At 48.1% G+C, this 18226-nt stretch overlaps 2 protein-coding genes and 1 long non-coding RNA gene across 3 annotated transcripts in view; 2 read left to right on the forward strand and 1 right to left on the reverse strand.

Moving 5' to 3' along the window:
• Positions 1–17260, forward strand: part of WNT3 (Wnt family member 3) — a 52519-nt gene extending 35259 nt beyond the window's left edge. Inside the window, exons 2-5 of the mRNA XM_083470174.1 lie at positions 3133–3374; positions 7884–8149; positions 11624–12107; positions 15111–17260. Of these exons, the coding sequence (XP_083326300.1) occupies positions 3133–3374; positions 7884–8149; positions 11624–12103 (988 nt within the window). The 3' untranslated portion in view covers positions 12104–12107; positions 15111–17260. The remainder of the gene's footprint in view (positions 1–3132; positions 3375–7883; positions 8150–11623; positions 12108–15110) is intronic.
• The window catches only part of LOC310690877, a 237370-nt gene that overhangs the window by 174420 nt on the left and 44724 nt on the right, over positions 1–18226 (forward strand). The window lies entirely within an intron of this gene.
• The window catches only part of NSF (N-ethylmaleimide sensitive factor, vesicle fusing ATPase), a 271739-nt gene that overhangs the window by 147205 nt on the left and 106308 nt on the right, over positions 1–18226 (reverse strand). The window lies entirely within an intron of this gene.

Below are 18226 nucleotides of genomic sequence, written 5' to 3' on the forward strand. Positions count from 1 at the left end.
AGGACCACATTGGCATTGACTCCAGGAAGACTTGCTCCCTGCCTTGCTGACCTTTTCCACCTGGCCTGGGAGGGTGGGACCTGGACTGACTCCAGCTACAAAAAATTAAGCTGCTGAGAGGACTCCTGCGCTGGGGTGTTCTTTAGTGGGTGTTGGTGGGGTTTTTTGCTGCTAAACTTAATATCACTTTTTGTACCTTTATTTTTAGATCTTACTATGATTTATGAGGAAGTCGTTCAGTTTGGCTGTGTACTTTTTGATGAGTTTTATTTATTGGTCATGACTACTTTTATTTGTAATTATGTAAGTCTTTTCCTATTGTAAGCCACCTTGTGCATGGCTTGAGCTATGGGAAGTCAGTGTCATTCCCTTGTGGACAAACGTCCAGGTGTATCCTGGCAGTGGATGTGACTGGTAGTGGTTGCAGACTGGGGCTGATGGAGCTTGTGGCCTGCAGACAAAATCCTGAGGCCTGGAAAGAGAGTCCTGGAAGGCTGTCTTTGCCCCCAAGCCTGAGGTTCATCCTGCCCCTGGTCTAGATTATGGTAGCTGGAAAGGAGGAGACTAAGAAGATGCTCAAGATTTGTTGCCATGGACTGGCTGGATTCAGAGGAGTGGTGGGAGACCATAACTGTGGTCGTCCACTGTCCCTCAGACCTTGTGGGGGCCGGACTATATTTTTTTTTGGGGGGGGGGGGAATGAACAAATTCCTATGCCCCACAAATAACCCAAAGATGCACTTTAAATAAAAGGACACATTCTACTCATGTAAAATCTCGCTGTCTCCACAAGCCAGATTTAGAAGGCGATTGGGCCGGATCTGGCCCCCGGGCCTTAGTTTCCTACCCATGGTCTGGCTGCTGCATCTGGACCAGGTATAGTTGCAAGTAACCTTCAAAAGGCAGATTCCACATAGAACCAGCCTTGTACGTAGAATCTAATCCCAGCATTGGACGTTCCTAGAAAATACAAGCAGGGTGCTAACACCACACGCTCCATCATCTCCACGCAATGCCTCTCTGGGGGGGATAAATTTGCGCAGGAACCTGGGCTCTCCCCAAGGTTACAGCTGCCGCTTCCTGGAAAGCAGGCCGGCTTCCACCGCAGCAAAGGAAAACGGTTCTGCTGCCAAGTTAGCAAAAAAGATTCTGAAGGACAAGACTTGAGCACCCTGAAAGAAAACAAGGGCTTTGATCTTTGCACCGCAGCTTAATGCAGCGCTGGTAAGAAGATAATGAGGTGATATAATTGCCTGTGTGCTTTCGTGGCACGCAGCACTTCCCCAGTCTTAATGAGGGGTTGAGGCAGTGCGGTTCAGCAGAGCATCAGGCTCAGGTTCGAATCCTACCCAGGTCATGAACGTGCAGGGTCATTTCAGGGGCAAACTGCAGGTTCTCTGTCTGAGTTCTCCCAAATCTATAAAATGGAAATATCACAATCCATTCATCCCCCTCCACCCCACAAGGTTGTCTTAGGTCTATTAAGGAAACGTTGTTTATCCTGGGATTCAGGAGGTGACGGTGCTGTGATCGCTTTCTGTGTACCACAACTGTAAACATGGGAAAGGACTCAGGAGAGAACTATGCAAATTGATAAAGGGTAGAAGAAAAACCAGTATGTTTTATGTTGGAATCATGACTTCACTATGCTGGGATGTCTCTCCCTCAACATTTATATTTCTTCCTTTCTTCCCTCCTATCACTTCTGCAAGGATTTTGGACTAATCCCTTAATCCTTGTTCCCAATTGTAGCAAAGTTTAAGTGCTTGTAGATGCAATTGCTCATATCCATCCCTTGCTACCCTTTCTTTCTTTCTTTCTTTCTTTCTTTCTTTCTTTCTTTCTTTCTTTCTTTCTTTCTTTCTTTCCCTCCCTCCCTCCCTCCCTCCCTCCCTCCCTCCCTCCTTCATTGTTAATTTTAGACTGCAATATCTTTAGGGGCAGAGACAGTTCTCAGTTTGATTTAGGAACGTTGATAAACTGCCATGCACAATGAATGATAGTAAGAAAGACAAAAATGAACTGGACATATTTACCCCCGAGAAAAATGCTAAAGAGAGACAGGATGGGTATGCATTGTTTTCAAACATTTGACAGATTTTCAGGAAACAGAGTGGAGTCCGGTGAACCTTTGGTTTGGGACATTTCACATAGAAGAATTAGCTCTCTTGGGAGCAGGTTCAATAGGCAGATGTCAGGATTGTTTTCAATACATGATATCCTGCCCCAGGGCAGCCCTTTGACTAGTTCAGTGTTTCCCAACCGGTGTTCCGCGGCACACGAGTGTGCCGTGAGACGTTGCCTCGTGTGCCGCGAGATGCCTGGAGGGAGGCGGGCGAGTCGGGCGGCGAGAGGCGGGGCGGCGGCGGCGAGGAGAGGCCGCGCCTCCTGCTGCTGCCTGGCGCTCCTCCTCGCAGCCGGCAGCGCTGCCTGGGCGCCTCCGCGTGACTCTGCCTCGCTGGGTTTGGTCTCCCAGCAGAGACGGGTCACACGCGCCCCTCCCTCCCTCCCTCAGCCTGCGCGGAGGGAGAGCCAGAGAGAGGCATCGCTCCTGCGCTCCGTGGCGGATTGAGCGCAGCTGAGAGGAGCTGCCGAGGGAAAAAACTTTCACTTTTGTGCGTCCCTCCCGGCGTGACGCTGCGCGCTGACGTCACGGGGCGGGGCTTTAATGGTGGTGTGCCGCGAGATTTTTTTTCAGTAAACAGGTGTGCCGTTGCCCAAAAACGTTTGGGAAACACTGGACTAGTTATGACTTTAAATATCCCAAGGCAATCCTGGTCTCCCAGAACCAGAAGAGACATGAAAAGGGCAGGGGAGAGGTTGGCTTCAGGCATAGTCTCAGATTGCTTGGGGGTAACCCTGGAGAGGAGGGGGCTTAGGCAGCCGTGGGGAGGTCTCAGCAACCTCTTCATAGGGGCAAGATCTGCCGGAGAAGAGTTGCTGTGCTCCTTAGGCCTGACAGATCCTCCTGCGCAGATCCTGATTTTGCCAATGAAGAGTTAACTCTCATTTGCAGGGTGTGATTTACTGCTGGCTCCTGACAGTCTGCCACTGGGTGGAAGAGTCAGTGCGGGCATACAAAGTGCCCAATGCCCTTTCAAGCAGGGGGTTGTATATGTTCTCCCTTTGCAGGTCCCTCGCATTAGGCCAGCAATATACCTCGTTGGGCTCCCAGCCGATCCTGTGCGGTTCCATTCCTGGCTTAGTGCCCAAGCAGCTCCGGTTCTGCCGCAACTACATCGAGATCATGCCCAGCGTGGCTGAGGGCGTGAAGCTAGGAATCCAGGAATGCCAACACCAGTTCCGGGGGCGCCGTTGGAACTGCACCACCATCGACGACAGCTTGGCCATTTTCGGGCCTGTTCTCGATAAAGGTACAGCACAAGCCGGGTTAGAGGAGGAGCACCCATAACTTGCCAGTAGTGGAGCACATTTTATTCATTATTACGCATTGCTTCCCCCACTTTTTTTCCTCCTCCCAGGAGCTCAAGGTTCTCCCAATCCTCATTTATTCCCTGCAACAACCCTGTGAGTTGGCTTAGGCTGAGAGGCATCGACCCAGTGAGCCAAAAGGAGAAGGCAGCTTCACAATTATCATATAGAACATGCCAATAACTGGCACCCAGTTTGTGCAAAGCGTGACTTTAAAAGTTCTTAATTTTTAAAAATTACAGCTGAATTTTTTTTAATTTTTAAATGGCAACAGTTTAAGGGCATTAATGTGGAGCGTTGACTTGCAAAATAATGCGTGTGTCACTCTCCTTTTTTAAAAAAAAATACGTCTGATTTCAAGACCAAATTATATGTTGCTGGAAATATATATATACAGCTTTGTTGCAAACAACAGAGGGAGGCTGCATAGGTTGTCCCAGTATAATCATACAGGGAGGGAGGGAAGGAAAAAATGCATTTACTGTAAGCTGCTCAATAAGTCAGATCTAAGATATCACATACAGGTATACTTCACATCCTCTCTGTCTAAGGGCAAGTAAAGGTAAAGGTAAAGGGACCCCTGACCATTAGGTCCAGTCGTGACCGACTCTGGGGTGGCGGCACTCATCTCGCTTTATTGGGCGAGGGAGCTGGCGTACAGCTTCCGGGTGATGTGGCCAGCAGGACTAAGCCGCTTCTGGCGAACTAGAGCAGCGCACGGAAATGCCGTTTACCTTCCTGCCGGAGCGGTACCTATTTATCTACTTGCACTTTGACGTGCTTTCGAACTGCTAGGTGGACAGGAGCAGGGACTGAGCAATGGGAGCTCACCCCATCGCAGGGATTCGAACCACCGACCTTCCGATCGGCAAGCTCTAGGCTCTGTGGTTTAACCCACAGTGCCACCCACGTCCCACCTAAGGGCAAGTACAGATTAACAAATTGCCAAGACTGTACACACACACAGGCACCCCCAACAGCCCACAGGAGAATGATATAGGCCTTGTGGAACAAAACACACCATCCAGCAATAAGATCTCAGGTGAAAACCCCAATGAATTGAATGGGAAACTGTAAAAGTAGCCTACCAGGCCATTGCAAAGTTCTCAGCCATCTCATTGGACAGGTGGCCTTCCCAGTGGATCACGCTGAGGTCCCACTGGGATTTACACGTACCATTAAATTTATTTTCCGAGGGAGGGAGACAGTTGACAACTTGCGTTTGTAAAAAAACACAATTTTTAATGGATATTTCATTCTCCCGGGGGGCTGTTTATTTAATTCCCGTTTTCTCTTATTGCCCCCACCCATCTCATTAAATTTCAGATCAGCAGTTTATCGAGAGGCAACTTGGAATAATGGGCAAAGTGAAGAGAATTTCACTCCACGTCTGAATAATCAAAAATCTGGGGAAGTGGTAAAATCCCCTCTGCCTAGACGTGATTAATGTATCAGTCAGTCGTGATTTATTAGCCAACCGGCCATAACAACATGATTGATGTAACCCCACGATCGATCAATTTGGAAAGAAGGAACCAGGGAGGATATGAATTGCATATGCGTGCACGCCCAAGTTAACAAGCAGCTTAAATTTAATAAATAAAACCAAGGTGGAGCAGAATCTGAAATCTGAGCCCAACTTAGTGCCACGCCTTAAACCGGCCATATTAACTGTACCATGTTTTCATGTTAAAGGAAGACCAAGAAAGTGGAACAACAATTCCATTTCCTGGTCTCGGCTTTTAAACTGTGGGGGGTGGGAAACATGATCAAACGCTCCCCCAGATGGACATTTCCCTTGACACAGAAAACTAGCTTTTCAGCCGAAAGGCTAGGGGACAATAAATCTCCTGAATATCTCATTGCCTAAAGCCATGGTTCCCAATGTGGGGCACACGCCCCACAGAGGGGCCAATTTGATTTGGGGGGAGCAATTTGAGAATGGGTTAGACCAAGTTGATGGCCTTTTAGGCTTCCTCCATGTGAATAGGAGTTCACTTTTTGAATAATAAGAATTATATGTCACAGGGGAGAGGCATCAGGATTTTAGAGATGCTTCGGGACGCAGGTGGCGTTGTGGTCTAAGCCACTGAGCCTAGAGCTTGCCGATTGGAAGGTCGGCGGTTCGAATCCCCGCGACAGGGTGAGCTCCCGTTGCTCGGTCCCAGCTCCTGCCCACCTAGCAGTTCGAAAGCATGTCAAATTGCAAGTAGATAAATAGGTACCGCTCTGGCGGGAAGGTAAACGGCGTTTCCGTGCGCCGCTCTGGTTTCGCCAGATGCGGCTTAGTCATGCTGGCCACATGACCCGGAAAAACTGTCTGCGGACAAACATCGGCTCCCTCGGCCCGTAAAGTGAGATGAGCGCCGCAACCCCAGAGCCGTTTGTGACTGGACTTAACTGTCAGGGGTCCTTTACCTTTTTTAGGTGGGGCATGGCCAAAAAAAGGTCGGGAACGACTGGCCTAAAGTGAAGTGTGTTGTGTGTGTTTTTTACATGGAGGAGTCTGACAGCTATCACCCACAGCCTGAAGTAGCCCAGGTTTTTAACCACCTCAAGGCCTAAAAAAATAAATAAAGGTTTCTGAAAGGCTGGGGGGGGGGGAATGGTTAAAGGTGGGTCTCATGGTGCAGAACAAGATTAAAGGTGGGTCCCCTCAGGACTGAAAAGGCTACCTCCTCAGGGAGCCGTAGCAAATGACTCTCTGTGTAAGAGAAGCTGACTGCATTTCCCTGGAACAAATGTGGCGAACAAAACCCGCATCTCCAGGGCCTCGGCTGAGGAAATCGGAGGCTGCGAAATGGCCCTAGAGCATTGTGATAACCCAGCAGTGTTCCTCAGCTGTGACACAGATGACAAATTTGCATTTAAAGAGGGGGACTGGATATAAACGCAGGAGATTTAAAGGCAGCGGCGGGTGGTGGGGAGGGAGAGAAAATGAGCTTATATCCAGGAGAAAAGAGCTAAGCTCCCATCCCCACTGTGCACCGGGGCAGGGGGATATCGTTCCAGACCTTGAACTGTTTCACAACCCCGCGCCATTCACACGCCCTTTCGCCACCCGGAGCCCGGGAGGGGAGGACTGGCGGCACCAGAGGTCTCAATAGAGATTTCCTAGCCTGACTGGTGGGCTCGCGGGGGGATGGCAGGGCAGGGCGGTCGCGGGCCCCGTTGCCAAGGGGTGGCCGCGGGGAATGCCAGCCCCGTGGGTACTGCCGGGCCTGGCAGAAACATTCCACATTATGTGGGTAATACAGTGTGACACTCCGCAAACAATGGCAAATTGAGTGTCCCAGCAGGTAACGGGGTCTGGATAGGAGACCGTTACAGTGGAGCTCTGTCAAGAGCCCCTAATCCACCCAGGCTCTGCCCCCCAACCCGGCCCCCTCAGCGCTTCTGGGAACTCTCAATTTTGCCACTGGGAAATCTCTCTCAGGCAACCCCCCACGCCTCATGGGGTGGGGTGGAGAGTTGGGCTTTCTTCCAGACTGCCTTTTCCCGAATCTTCGGAAGCCTCCGTCGGTTTAGAGGTGGCAACTTTCCCCTCAGAGTTTTTATCTTCGCACACCGTATCTTCCTTTATTTTTGAAGGCAGCCTTCCTGAGGGGAGCTACTTTGCCTCGAGTCGGTTCCAAAACGTCCAAGGCCGGAGGCACTCTTGTTTTCCAGATTTAAAATCGAAGGTGCACTCTTTTTACAGCTGAAAAGCGTTCGTTTTTGGAGTTATTAATTATACAGTACAGTCATCGCAAAGAAAAGAACAAAGCATCAAGTCTATGGCATCATTTTACATGGTCTTAAAATGTTGGCAGACCATATAGGTTCTCCACAGACAGAGAACCTTTTTCCCTTATGTATGAAAAAAGGGCAGGCCAGGTTTCACCAAAGATGTTCTTTATAATAAACCCATTTGGAATTCTTCTAAGCCCAGTTAGTCGTTCTGAACTAGTTATAACCCAAATTTTGTTGAACCCAGTCTCAAGAGGTAGCTCCACCTGGGATTTCCAGTGATACGCTGTTACTAGCTATGCAGCTACCAACAGAAAAGGAATTAGATATTTATGCCAGAGTTTGTAAATGGACAACGTCACGTTTTCCAAAGAGCCTAACCCCTACATTTCTACCCCAGTCCCTGTTCTGAGCATAGCTCGGCGATGGATTATTCCTCACTGTTGGACGCAAACTCTCAAAGCAGCTCTCTGCGACATTTCATGCAAAACAAAAGATAGCACATAATCTCATTTTTTAAAAAAGAAATACTAAAAGGGCAGATAGCAGGAGGCAGAACTTGGAAGAAATCTAATTCTGCTAAAAGAGAACAAAGACGGGACTTTTTGATTGTGGGCCTGAACTTTCAAATCCAAAAGCCAAAAGCTGCTTCATAAGGGAAGGCAAATGATAAGATCACAGCTTGCAAAATAACCGGGTCTTTTTCTCCCTCTTGTTCGCAGCCACGCGAGAATCTGCCTTTGTCCACGCCATCGCCTCAGCCGGCGTGGCCTTCGCCGTCACTCGCTCCTGTGCTGAAGGCACGTCCACCATCTGCGGTTGTGACTCGCATCACAAGGGGCCGCCGGGCGAAGGTTGGAAATGGGGAGGCTGCAGCGAGGACGCCGACTTTGGCGTGCTGGTTTCGCGGGAGTTTGCCGACGCCCGGGAAAATCGCCCGGATGCCCGCTCCGCCATGAACAGGCACAATAATGAAGCTGGGAGAACAGTGAGTGTGCCCCTTCAGCTCTTTGTCCTTTTCTTAAGACAGCATGGGGGAAAGATGTCCTGCCCCGTTTTGCCTAGCTTACTCGCTGGAAAGGCCTCCGGTGTAAGAACAGAGAAATCCAAAATGTGACTAAACCCAGGCCTAAGGAGGCCATCTTGTCTAACCATTGAAGTTTTGGTCTTCTTGGTTCCTGAGTCTTCAGGTCAGTTTTGCCATTTTGGCATAATCCAACAGTTTAGTTTGCTATTGCTCTCTGGTAGGGACTTGGTCTTCTTTCCATCTCTGAGCTAGTAACATCCGTGCGGCTGTCGTTCCATACATAAAAAGCATTTTCTGCTCCTTTGGAATATCGGTACCTACCATTCCTAATCAAAAAGCCTCTGGGTTTTTCCACAAACATTATTTTAAACATTTTTCCCCCAATCCATTATGTATCATTTCCCATAATGTTTTTACAGTGGTACCTCGGGTTAAGAACTTAATTTGTTCTGGAGGTCTGCTCTTAACCTGAAACTGTTCTTAACCTGAGGTACCACTTTAGCTAATGGGGCCTCCCGCTGCCGCTGCACGATTTCTGTTCTCAGCCTGAAGCAAAGTTCTTAACCTGAGGTACTATTTCTGGGTTAGTGGAGTCTGTAACCTGAAGCGTATGTAACCCAAGGTACGACTGTATTACCTTACACCTCCACCACATATGGTAAAAAGTGCCTTCTTTTTCTTTACATTTCCAGCAGATATTTGCACTTGTTTCATAGCCTTCCTGGTGTGCTCTTGGCAGGTGCAGATGGGTGTTTTGCAGTTTAGACACAATGCTAAGCCAAACCATGGTTTAGCCCCAGGTAGTCTAACGACTGTGGTACTGGGAGAGGAGTGACTACAATCTTCTCCTCAGAAAGCTGCACATCTGCTCATTCGTGCTAAACCATGGTTCGACATAGCGCAACCTATGAACTGATCTTGTAGTCACCCAATAAAAATTCAGAAATATTACCCAGAACTGAGTTAAGTAAATATGACATCCAAGAGTATGGGAGGAATATACCGAAGAGAGGGAGGCCTTGGTCAACAGAGGAGAGATAAAGAAAGCCGCTGAAAGCTGTCTGCATTTACTAGCAAGTAAATGTGCATTGGATTGTGCTGAAATCATGCCAAAATGCAGATATGATTTAGCAAGACAGGAATCATATATAGTGTAACATAGTAGTTAAACGGCTGAGCTGCAAATAATTTGACCTCTGCCATTAGTTTCCCTTAGACAAACTACTCTCATCCTCTGTGCCCATCAGCAATATGGGGGACAATAAAATAAATTTGCCTTTGCAGGGCTGAACAATCTAAAACGCTATTCAAACAGCTTACTGTTCTGTCATAATTACCACCCAATTTCCTTATTAAATCAAGGCCTTAAGGTTTGAATGACAATTCATGGAGCAAAGTAGTGGTTGGTAGCATTTTTCCTTAATGAAGAAGTTTAATGAGAGACATTTGCATAGAAGCATTTGAGTGCAGAGTTCACTTTCAAGGAAAAAAATATGATACCGTTAAAAAGGAACTATGCAAAGATGTCTCTTCGTCCCTTTTATTTCCCTCAGTAGCTTTAGAATCGCTAACCCTAGCCAAATGACAAAATATTAACATTGAAGAAGTTGAGGCTGAGACAACTGTACAATTCACCTGTATGCTGATTATGTGATTATATCATTGGGAAATCCAAAACAACACCCACCACCAAACACAAAACTCAAAATTTTCACTACTACATCTAGTTAGTGGAATCTTTGGTTATAAAATCAGAATTTAAAATAAAAAGGAAAGAGAGAGAAAGAAAAGAAAATTGAAAAGGATAAAAGACTTCCCGTTCTCTGTCTGTCAGCTCAATATAGTGTTCACTCAATAACGTCCAGCTATTTTATTTTCTATAAGCCAATATTTTTCCAGTCTTCAAATCCAAATATTACAAGTCCATTTTCTCTTTCCTGCAAAAAGTCCATAAGAAGTTTCCAATCCTTAATCAATGCCAACGATTTTCTCTCTCTAATTAAACACGTCAACTTTGCCATCTCAGTCCAGTCATTTTATCAGCCGTTCCTCCATAGCAGGACTGTATCCTTCCATCCTTGTGCATTTAACAATCTTGCCCCTGTAATCATATATATACTGTACAGTGGAACCTCGGTTCTTGAACGTAATCCATTCCAGAAGACCGTTCGAGTTCTGAAACGTTTGAAAACTGAGGCGCAAAGAGCTGCCTACAAATTCAATTGAGAAAATTGAAAAATATGCAGTTTGACTTCTGAGGCACGTTCGAAAATGGAAGCATTTACTTCCAGGTTTTTGGCATTCGGGTTCCAAAACGTTCGTCAAAGGAGACGTTCAAGAACCAAGGTACCACTGTACAGTGGTACCTCTAGTTGCGGACACGATCCACTCCGGGGTGCCGTTCGCACCCCGAAAAGTCCGCAACTAGAGCGGCGCTTCTGCACAAGCCCGGAGCACGATACAGCACTTCTGCGCATGTGCGAAGTGCACATGCATGGGCAGCGAAATACGGAAGTACAGTGGTACCTCGGGTTACATACGCTTCAGGTTACATATGCTTCAGGTTACAGACTTCGCTAACCCAGAAATAGTACCTCGGGTTAAGAACTTTGCTTCAGGGTGAGAACAGAAATCGCGCAGCAGCAGCGGGAGGCCCCATTAGCTAAAGTGGTACCTCAGGTTAAGAACAGTTTCAGGTTAAGAATGGACTTCCGGAACGAATTAAGTACTTAACCCGAGGTACCACTGTATACACTTCCAAGTTTGCCGCATTCGCATGCTGAAAAGAAGCAAAATGAGGTATGACTGTATTAGAATAATCTTGCCTGGTCCATGGCCTTAGCCCCAATAGAGCCTAGATCAGGGGTCTGCAACCTTTAAGACAAAAAGAGCCACTTGGACCCGTTTCCGAAGGAAAAAAAACTGGGAGCCGCAAAACTCGTCATTATAAAAATAACTTTTTTGTCACTTTTTTATTATTTCTTTGTTTGACCCCTCAGAATTACTCCTCCTCATAGAAATAAACATTAAATTAACAAGTTACCTTTTTTTGTGTGTGTGTTCTTCACTCCCCTTCAAAACAGTGACCAGCGTACATGCCCCCTTTCAATGCAGTGACCAGCGTACATGCCCCTTACAATGTAGCGGGCGGGCGGGAAGGTGACGTCGGGACGGTGCGTGACTAATGCACGCACCACCCCCATGCGACGTCACAGCCAGTACAGCGCCCGCCACAGTGGGGAGTGTCGGGGCGCACAATGCGCCTCCTCCCCTCGCTATTATCTGCCCCGGAGCCGCGGCAAAGGTGTAAAAGAGCCACATATGGCTCCGGAGCCGTGGGTTGCAGACCCCTGGCCTAGATGGAAGATGCCCTGTGGGTGCTTCTCTGTGCTTCTCTGGACTTGACTGGCATGTTTTCGTTTCGCTTTGGTTTAGACGATCTTGGACCACATGCACCTGAAATGTAAGTGCCACGGGCTGTCGGGCAGCTGCGAGGTCAAAACATGCTGGTGGGCCCAGCCGGATTTCCGCGCCATTGGCGACTACTTGAAGGACAAATACGACAGCGCTTCAGAGATGGTGGTGGAGAAACACCGGGAATCTCGTGGGTGGGTGGAGACGCTGCGTGCGAAATATGCCCTCTTCAAGCCGCCAACGGAGCGCGACTTGGTCTACTATGAGAACTCGCCCAACTTCTGCGAGCCCAACCCCGAGACCGGCTCGTTCGGCACCCGAGACAGGATGTGCAACGTGACCTCGCACGGGATCGACGGGTGCGACTTGCTCTGCTGCGGCCGCGGCCACAACACCCGGACGGAGAAGAGGAAGGAAAAGTGTCATTGCATCTTCCACTGGTGCTGCTACGTCAGCTGCCAAGAATGCATCCGAGTTTATGATGTCCACACGTGCAAATAAAAAGGTAGGCGGTGGGAGGATGGATGGCGGCTAACAGATTGAGGTTGAATCCTGGCAAGACAGAAGTGCTGTTTTGGGGGGACGGGTGTGGGGGACTCCCTGGCCCTGAATGGGATAACTGTGCCCCTGAAGGACCAGGTGCGCAGCCTGGGAGTCATTTTGGACTCACAGCTGTCCCTTGAGGCGCAGGTCAATTCTGTGTCCAGGACGGCTGTCTACCAGCTCCACCTCTTACGCAGGCTAAGACCTTACCTGCTCACAAACTATCTCGCCAGAATGGTGCATGCTCTGGTTATCTCCCACTTGGACTACTGCAATGCGCTCTGCGTGGGGCTACCTTTGACCCGGAAACTACAATTAATCCAGAATGAGGCAGCTAGACTGGTGACTGGGAGTAGCCGCCCAGACCATATAACACTGCTCCTGAAAGACCTACATTGGCTCCCAGTATGTTTCCGAGCACAATTCAAAGTGTTGGTGCTGACCTTTAAAGCCCTAAACGGCCTCAGCCCCGTATACCTGAAAGAGCGTCTCCACCCCCATTGTTCAGCCTGGACACTGAGGTCCGGCTCCAAGGGCCTTCTGGCGGTTCCCTCACTGCGAGGAGTGAGGTTACAGGGAACCAGGTAGAGGGCCTTCTTGGTGGTGGTGCTTGCCCTGTGGGAACGCCCTCCCATCAAATGTCAAGGAAATAAACAACTACCTGACTTTTAGAAGACATCTGAAGGCAGCCCTGTCTAGGGAAGTTTTTAATGTGTGATGTTTTACTGTGTTTTTAATATTCTGTTGGAAGCCACTCAGTGTATTATTATTATTATTATTATTATTATTATTATTATTATTATTATTGGTATGGGTTGTGTTGAATGCATGCTGACTGCAGCATCTGGGATTGATAATATTTGCACCCCATCCATCTAACCAGGTTGCCTTAGCCACTCCAGGCAGCTTCCAACATAGATAAAAGCACCATAAAAACATTACACGTTAAAAAAACGCTTCCCTACATAGGGCTGCCTTCAGATGTCTTCTAAAGGTTGTATTGTTACTCATCTCCTTGACATCTGATGGAAGGGCGTTCCACAGGACAGGTGCCATCACTGAGAAGGCCCTGTGCCTGGTTCCCTGTAGCTTCATGTCTTGCAGCAAGGTAACCGCCAGAAGGTCCTCAGTGCTGGATCTCAGTGTCCAGGCTGAACGAAGAGGCTCCTTCAGATACACAGGGCCCCTACCTGTCCCAAGCCTTCTCCAGCTGAGGAATCACACATCCCCTCCCAGAGCTAGTGAGCCCCACCCGGCCAGCAAGGGAGCTGGGCTGTGGACCCTTGCTTGCCTCGGCCTCCTAAAGCACCCTGCCTGCTGCCCCCTACACTTCAGAGCCCGTCATGTTGGTGGAGACAGGGGCCCCTCTGGCTCTTGAGATGGCTCCTGCTGCTCTGGTTCCTTTGCACTGACCCCCACCCCCTCACCATCCTGTCACCCTGTGAGTACTTCCTGCACCAACCTCTCCTTCCCCATCCCCAGTGGTGTATCCCAGTTCCAGAGACACGTCTCCAGGATCTTCTCTTCCTTCTCCCCATTGTCCTGCCAGTTCACATAATAATAATAATAATAATAATAATAATAATAATAATAATAATAATAATATATTTATACCCCACCCATCTGGCTGGGTTTCCCCAGCCACTCTGGGCGGCTTCCAACCGAATATTAAAAACAATACAGCGTCAGACATTAAAACTTCCCTAAACAGGGCCGCCTTCAGTTGTCTTTTAAAAGTAAAATAGTTGTTTACTGCCTTGACATCTGGTGGGAGGGCGTTCCACAGGGCAGGCGCCACTACCGAGAAGGCCCTCTGCCTGGTTCCCTGTAACCTCACTTCTCGCAGCGAGGGAACTGCCAGAAGGCCCTCAGTGCTGGACCTCAGTGTCCGGGCTGGATGATGTGGGTAGAGACGCTCCTTCAGGAATACAGGACCAAGGCTGTTTAGGGATAGGGATGTTAAGGACTGTTTAGGTCTTGGGTTACCCTGATTCGACAGTAAAATAGCTTAGGAGATCTCAACACCAATATGAACACCTTTTACGATGAGAGTAAAGATTACGTACAAGATGCGGAGCAGGTGATAAGGATGCAGGCTGGTCCATATTATGGCACAGATGGCAGAACAATATCCCTCTTGCTTAGTCTGCCTCCTGTCTCCTTTAAGGAGATTCTAGGACATGGTTAATGAACCTGTGGCCTTGTAGAGGTTGCTTAACGACGACTTCTATCTTCCCTGAGCATTGGCCATGGTGCTGGGAGTCCAACATCATGTTCCTATTGAACATGGCACATCTGGCAATAATTCTCCATGAAACAGCGTGAAACCGTCCCCTGTTCAGACACCATGAATTTAAAGCACTCTTCTATCACTAGCAGTCAGGGCTCTCACAAGGAATCCTAGCAACTGAAGGTTTTTTGGTTTTCTTTTTAAGGATGTGGACCTCAAAGAACTAAAGTTCCCAGCACCCTAAACAACTGCAGTTCCCAGGATTCTCTATGACTGTTAAACACTGTTATGCTTTTAAATGTATGGCATAGCTGTGACCAAGACAGTATGGAAGTCCTGTTGGCCTCCCTTGTATTTTTCAAAATGATTAAAAGCAAGCATGAGGGTGACTTGGGACGGGCCGTTCCCTAGTGTGCAGTTTCCCTGACTGAAACCTTTTCCTGAAGTTGTTTGCTCCCATGGAGCATAGATGCTTTTTGGAAGCCGTTTTGATCAAGGAAGCAGTGACGCTCTTCCCAAGCTGCACAATGTTCCCACTATAACTGCCCTCCCCACCCTATGGCGGATTTTCATTTAAAAATAAAAATCGAGGCAGGAGAGCCAGCGATGGACAAGGTGACTGCTGTTAAGACAGAGAAAAGGAACCCTAATAATAATAATAATAATAATAATAATAATAAACATTGGCAGTGATCGTGCTGTTGTTGTTTTTTCTTGCTTTGTCTTCCTGGAAAGAGGCCCTTGATAAAGCGGAATGATAAATGTGAAGAGACTGCCAGGAAACACCAGCGTTGCAGCCCGACACCTGAACACGGAGAAGAAAAAACAGGAGCCTTTCTCTCCCTCCTTCCTAGCCAAGGCAGGCAATGGCGGAAGAACCACCCCGTTGGAAATCAACATAACAAGACTTCCTTGGACCTTCGGCCAATCCTGCCGGCATCTCCCTTCTTTCTTGTTAAAACAGGTTCCTGATTTCAAGCCGAAACAGTTTTGGGTTATGGGAGGGGTCTGGTTTTTGTTGTTGTTGCACATATCAGAATATAATATATTTTTTAAAACCCTAAGGACTGAGCAAGGCTGTAGCGACACTGGCGAGAGGGGCATGGTTACAGCTGCTCACTGCAGATACCGAGGTGCAGAAAAAGAATGTGGGTGCTCAAGAAAACAAAAGGCAACCTTGTGATGGCCACCTCAGGCCTCGGAGTCATCAAGCGACGACTGCAGTTGTTTTGTGAATCGCTTCATGCGTTAAAACCGTGAGCTTCCCTCCTCACTCACCCACCTGTATGCCCGGCCTGAGTTTTGAGTCATCCACTGTGGAAGCAGCAATGATTTTGGTGTTGAAGGGGACGGGTGGGGGGGGAGAGAGTAAAGAGCGTCTCATCGTTCTCCTTTCAACGGGGTTTCCCCAAACCCCCCTGTTTAATGTGTATATACAGTTGTGTTGCTATAACCCGGGCACATTCCAAAAGAACTGGCATGGGGGGCCTTGGAAATAGCTGCAGCCAGCCCCTCCTTCAAAATGTAAACCTTTGTTAAAACCTTAACAGCATTTCCCAGCAGGTTGAGTTAACAGGAGGGCAACCGATGGGATCTGCAACAACAAAACGTTGAGATGGATCCTTACCGCTCCCGTTTGAGGGTTCCAGCCAGCCAACCCGCCTCTTGCATATTATAAGCTATTAGGGGCTCACATAAGCCAATCCCCCTCCTCTCTTTTTCCCATTTTCCTCCACCCAATGCTCAACAGCTCGTGGAGACAGATGGCCACTGCTTTTAAATTTACAAACGTGGGTTTCTGCACACCTAGCGAATTTCCTGTGTAAAAATTTCTGCTCGTTTTTTGTTTGTTTCCAAACTGATAAAGGGACTTGGCTGTTTGAATCTGCTATTAGTGGAAACAAGCAGAACTTGCAACAAAACATTGCATTTCTCCTCCCCCTAAGAGAAGTGCTTCTTCGTGGTTCCAGACAATGGAATGGGAGCCTTGTAGTGCTCAGGGTTGGTGGGTAGAGTTTCAGGAGCAAGGAAGCAATAAAAAAACACACCCCTGCTTACCTTTACAGCATGCTAGAAGGCTGTCATCCTCAAACCTAGGTGTTTTATAAGGTCCACAGTTCTGGAGTTGGGAGAGGTACCCCCCAACTCTTACCCTTCCCTTCCCATTTTAGGATACTTACTAAAAGCTGTCAGGGGTTTGAGCAAGTCACTTCTTCCTTCTCGTCCCATAATACTTTTCCTTTTGATGGGGAAAGGGGCTTGGTCAACTGTCCTTCCATGTCTCAAAATACAGACATGATTGGAATACTCCCATTGCCTCCCAGTCTTCCAGTTTCTTTAGACCGTTTTTTCCTCTGCAGGCTCAGCTGCCATCAAGATGCTCACAGACTCCCGTCAGGCAGGTTTTAGATTGTTAAGAAACACCATTATCTTTTAATTTGCAAATGCACATATTTCTGCAGGTCGGGAGAGACCGCCATCTTATTTTGGGGCGTCTCCATTTTGAAAGGGACTCAAGCACTGGAGTTTGCTGTTAGAGCAAGTGAGGTCTGCAACAGCGCATCACAATGTGTCCTCTCTCCCAAAAGGAGATCAGAGTTTCAAGCAAGGCATTCTAACTCTCTGCAACATTCATGGTCACTGAAGTTGCGGGGGTTTTTTGTGGATAGGTTGGGTTTTTTGTGGATGGGTTTTTTGTGGATGGGACGTGGGTGGCGCTGTGCTCTAAACCACTGAGCCTCTTGGGCTTGCCTATCAGAAGGTCAGTGGTTTGAATCCCCACGATGGGGTGAGCTCCCGTTGCTCGGTCCCAGCTCCTGCCAACCTAGCAGTTCGAAAGCATGCCTGTGCAAGTAGATAAATAGGTACCGCTGCGGCGGGAAGGTAAACGGTGTTTCTGTGCACTGCTCTGGCTTCAGTGTTCCGTTGCACCAGAAGTGGCTTAGACATGCTGGCCACGTAACCCGGAAAAACTTTCTGCAGACAACCGCCAGCTCCCTTGGCCTATAGAGCGAGATGAGCGCCACAACCCCAGAGTCGTTTGCGACTGGGCTTAACTGTCAGGGGTCCTTTACCTTTAGGGTTGTTGCCACACACACACACTTCCGCAACTTGAGGTCCCCCAAGCATGCTAATACTTTCCTCTTGTTGCTCTTAAAATCTTGTCAATCAGGATCACTTTTATTATGTCTTTTTGTCCTAGATATGTCTCTGTTTTTTCTTGCTCCAGCAGTCTCTCCAGTTTCCAAAAGACTGCAACAGCACCACCAGATCAAGCTGCCTTCGGGGCAGGGATGAGGACTCCCAACTGCCGTCAACTCTGACCACTAGCCGTGCTGGCTGGGGAGTTGGGAGTCCAACAAGATCTGGAGTGTCACAGGTTTCTGCTCCCTGCCTTAGACTTACTGGATAGCTCCAAGCAGAAGGAGATGGAAAAGAATTATTCATCCTCCGAGATTTTTTTCCTTTTCTTTTTAAACCACTGGAAAGATGCAAGAGCGATTTGTCCCACATTAATACTTCGTTTCCCCTGGTCTGAACTGACACGATTTCTTTCCTCACAGGGATTTTACCTTCTTGATCATTTCCACAGCTCTCCTATTCATCCTTCCCAGCTTGTCAACGGCACTTTTGAAGCCTGGGACAGGCTGATACTAGAACCTCCAGTTCTTGGAAGCAAGGGTCCTTGTTGGCAACATAAAAGACTTGCATTACCACTGGTACCTTGGTACTTGAACGGCTTAGTTATTAAACAAATCAGCTCCCGAACACCACATACCCAGAAGTAGGTGTTTGGGTTTGCGTACATTTTCCAGAAGCCAAATGTCCGATGCAACGTCCGCAACTTCTGA

This window comes from Podarcis liolepis, assembly GCF_965112155.1.
Source record: "Podarcis liolepis genome assembly, chromosome: 13".
Taxonomy (NCBI): domain Eukaryota; kingdom Metazoa; phylum Chordata; class Lepidosauria; order Squamata; family Lacertidae; genus Podarcis; species Podarcis liolepis.